At 59.6% G+C, this 2,301-nt stretch overlaps 1 protein-coding gene across 1 annotated transcript; it reads right to left on the reverse strand.

The window, feature by feature from the left end:
- Positions 1 to 8: 8 nt before the first annotated feature.
- On the reverse strand, positions 9 to 1,670 carry LOC103772367 (serine incorporator 2-like; the record flags this gene model as incomplete). Its single annotated transcript, XM_008939697.1, has 5 exons — positions 1,494 to 1,670; positions 736 to 923; positions 555 to 634; positions 287 to 424; positions 9 to 172 (listed from the first exon to the last, which is right to left on the reverse strand). Coding segments are annotated over exons 1-5 (747 nt in total), but the record flags the coding sequence as incomplete, so codon positions are not given.
- Positions 1,671 to 2,301: the final 631 nt, after the last annotated feature.

A 2,301-nucleotide genomic window follows, 5' to 3' on the forward strand; every position in this document is an offset into this window, starting at 1 on the left:
ACCTGCACCCTGGGCAGGATGGAGACGACAGAGACGGCGAGGCAGAGGAGGAGGTTGATGCTGATGAGGACCTTGCCCTCCGTGCAGCCCTCGGGCTTGGTGTAGTAGACGTAGAGCAGCGCTAGGGCCGCGATGGAGGCGGCGTAGAGGAGGAAGGTGACGACGCAAAGGGCTGGGGGAGAAGGCAGGAAGAGGCTGGAGGAGAACCCCCAGCAGCTCAAGGGTGACCCACCCCCAGGAGGAGGGTCCCCATGCCCACACCCCTGTCTGTGCCAGTCAGACCCACCTGCATACCAGCCCTTGGCGTTGCCCTCGCCCGCCCTGCGCAGCCACTGCTGGCTCCAGGAGTGGGCGAAGTCGATGAGGAGCACCAGCTGGATGAGGATGAAGAGGAAGGAGCCCACCACACCGAAGTAAAACCAGACTTGGAGGGGAGGAGAGAAACCAGTGGAGAGCAGGGAAAGCGGGACCTCAGTGCCAGGCTGCCTCCAGCCCCCATCCTGCACCGAGGGTCACCCCAAAACGCAGAGACCTGGGGGGGGGCAGCTCCTCACCTGGGGTGAAGGCACCATCCGGGATGTAGAAGGCCCCCACCGTGATCCCCACCAGCACCAGGAACTTGAAGAACCAGAAGCTGTGGGAGGAAAGAGGAGGCAGGGCGTGCAAGCCCAACCCAGGGGGGACAGGGAGGGGGCCAGCCCCCCATGGTGGTGCCCCCGGGGACCCCCCACTCACCCGTTCTGCAGGGCGGCCCGCGGGTCCCTGCTGCTGCGCACACACACCATGAGGGTGGCGAAGAGGCAGAAGAAGGTGGCCATGGAGAAGCCCATGCGGTACACGGCCTTGTGGCCCAGGAAGCTGCCACAGTCCAGCTGGCCCTGGACCCCCAGGACCGACCCGCTGCCCTCACAGAAGCCAGGGAGCTGTGGGGGTGACGGGAGGGTGAGCATCACCCAGCCCTGGTGCCACCAAAGCCCATCGCTGCTGCAGTGCCACCCCCCTGCAGGTGGGGGGAGAGCTGGGATGGAAGCAGCATTGCCCAAAAAGCCCGGCCCAGCCTCCAGCAGACATCACCTCCCTGCTTCTCAACTCGCCTCCACGACTCCCAGGTCACTTGGTCAACCCAGTAACAGGAGACAAGATACAGAAAACCACCCTGGGAGCCATCTAGGGAAACTGGATAATGCATGGAATTATCCCGTGACATTTCCCACCCCCGTGGGACACCAGGGCTAATAACACCCTCTCCCTGTGAGCTGCTCAGAACACAAGGAACAGAAGCAACATCACACCCCAAAAAAGTCATTCCTGATTCAGCCTCATGTACCCACCACGATTAATAACACCCTCTCCCTCTGAGCTGCTCAGAGCACAAGGAACAGAAGCAACATCATGCCCCCAAAAAGTCATTTCTGATTCAGCCTCATGTACCCACCACGAGACAAACTTCTCCCCACGGTGCCCGAGCCCAGCGACCTGCAGGAGTTATTTACCTTGTGCAGCTCCTTCTCCACCCCAGGGATTATCATAATGATGGACACGAGGGTGCCAAGGAAGAGGAAGAAAGTGAAGAGGAGGCGGGAGATGGTGGAGTTCTTGGTCGAGGGGCAGCAGCCACAGAGCAGGCATGGAGCAGAGCCACAGAGACAGGAGACCTGCAGCCAGAGCATGACCAGAGGGGTCAAAATCAGCCCTAAAACTTGTGTCCAGGTGGAACCATAAGATCTATCCAGATCCAGAACCCAACCCGCTGAGCTGGGGCTTGGCTTAGAGCTTCTCCCCAGCCACCATCACACCCCACACCCTGGGGGACCTCGTGGGAATGGCCCCAAATGCAAAATGCTGCTGAAAACCAAAAGAGCCACAGGAGCAGGGTTCACCACAACCACCAACCAGCTTGGGAAAGGACACCACAGGTCTCAGAGACACCCTCAGCTTCTTTTCTGCTCCTCAGCCACTGCGTGCAGAGAAAGGTCAAGTGCCCTGCAGGAGCCTCCTCTCTACACCAAAGAAAAGGACTCTGCAAAATAACTGCAAGACATCTTCTCAGTCTAATATGGGGTGGGGAAAACACTGACAATGGTGTCATGGGGAAATGTGTTGGGGCCCCAGGGTAAGAAAGACCTTGAGGGGCTGGAGCAGGTCCAGAGAAGGGCAACAAAGCTGGGGAGGGGTCTGGGGAACATGATTGTGAGGAGCAGCTGAGGGACCTGGGGGTGTTAGTGTGGAGAAGAGGAGGATGAATGGAGGAGACCTTCTGGCTCTCTACAACTCCCTGGCAGGAGGTTGGAGTGAGGTGGG

Source organism: Merops nubicus, unplaced genomic scaffold (assembly GCF_000691845.1).
Source record: "Merops nubicus isolate BGI_N331 unplaced genomic scaffold, ASM69184v1 scaffold24084, whole genome shotgun sequence".
NCBI classification, from domain to species: domain Eukaryota; kingdom Metazoa; phylum Chordata; class Aves; order Coraciiformes; family Meropidae; genus Merops; species Merops nubicus.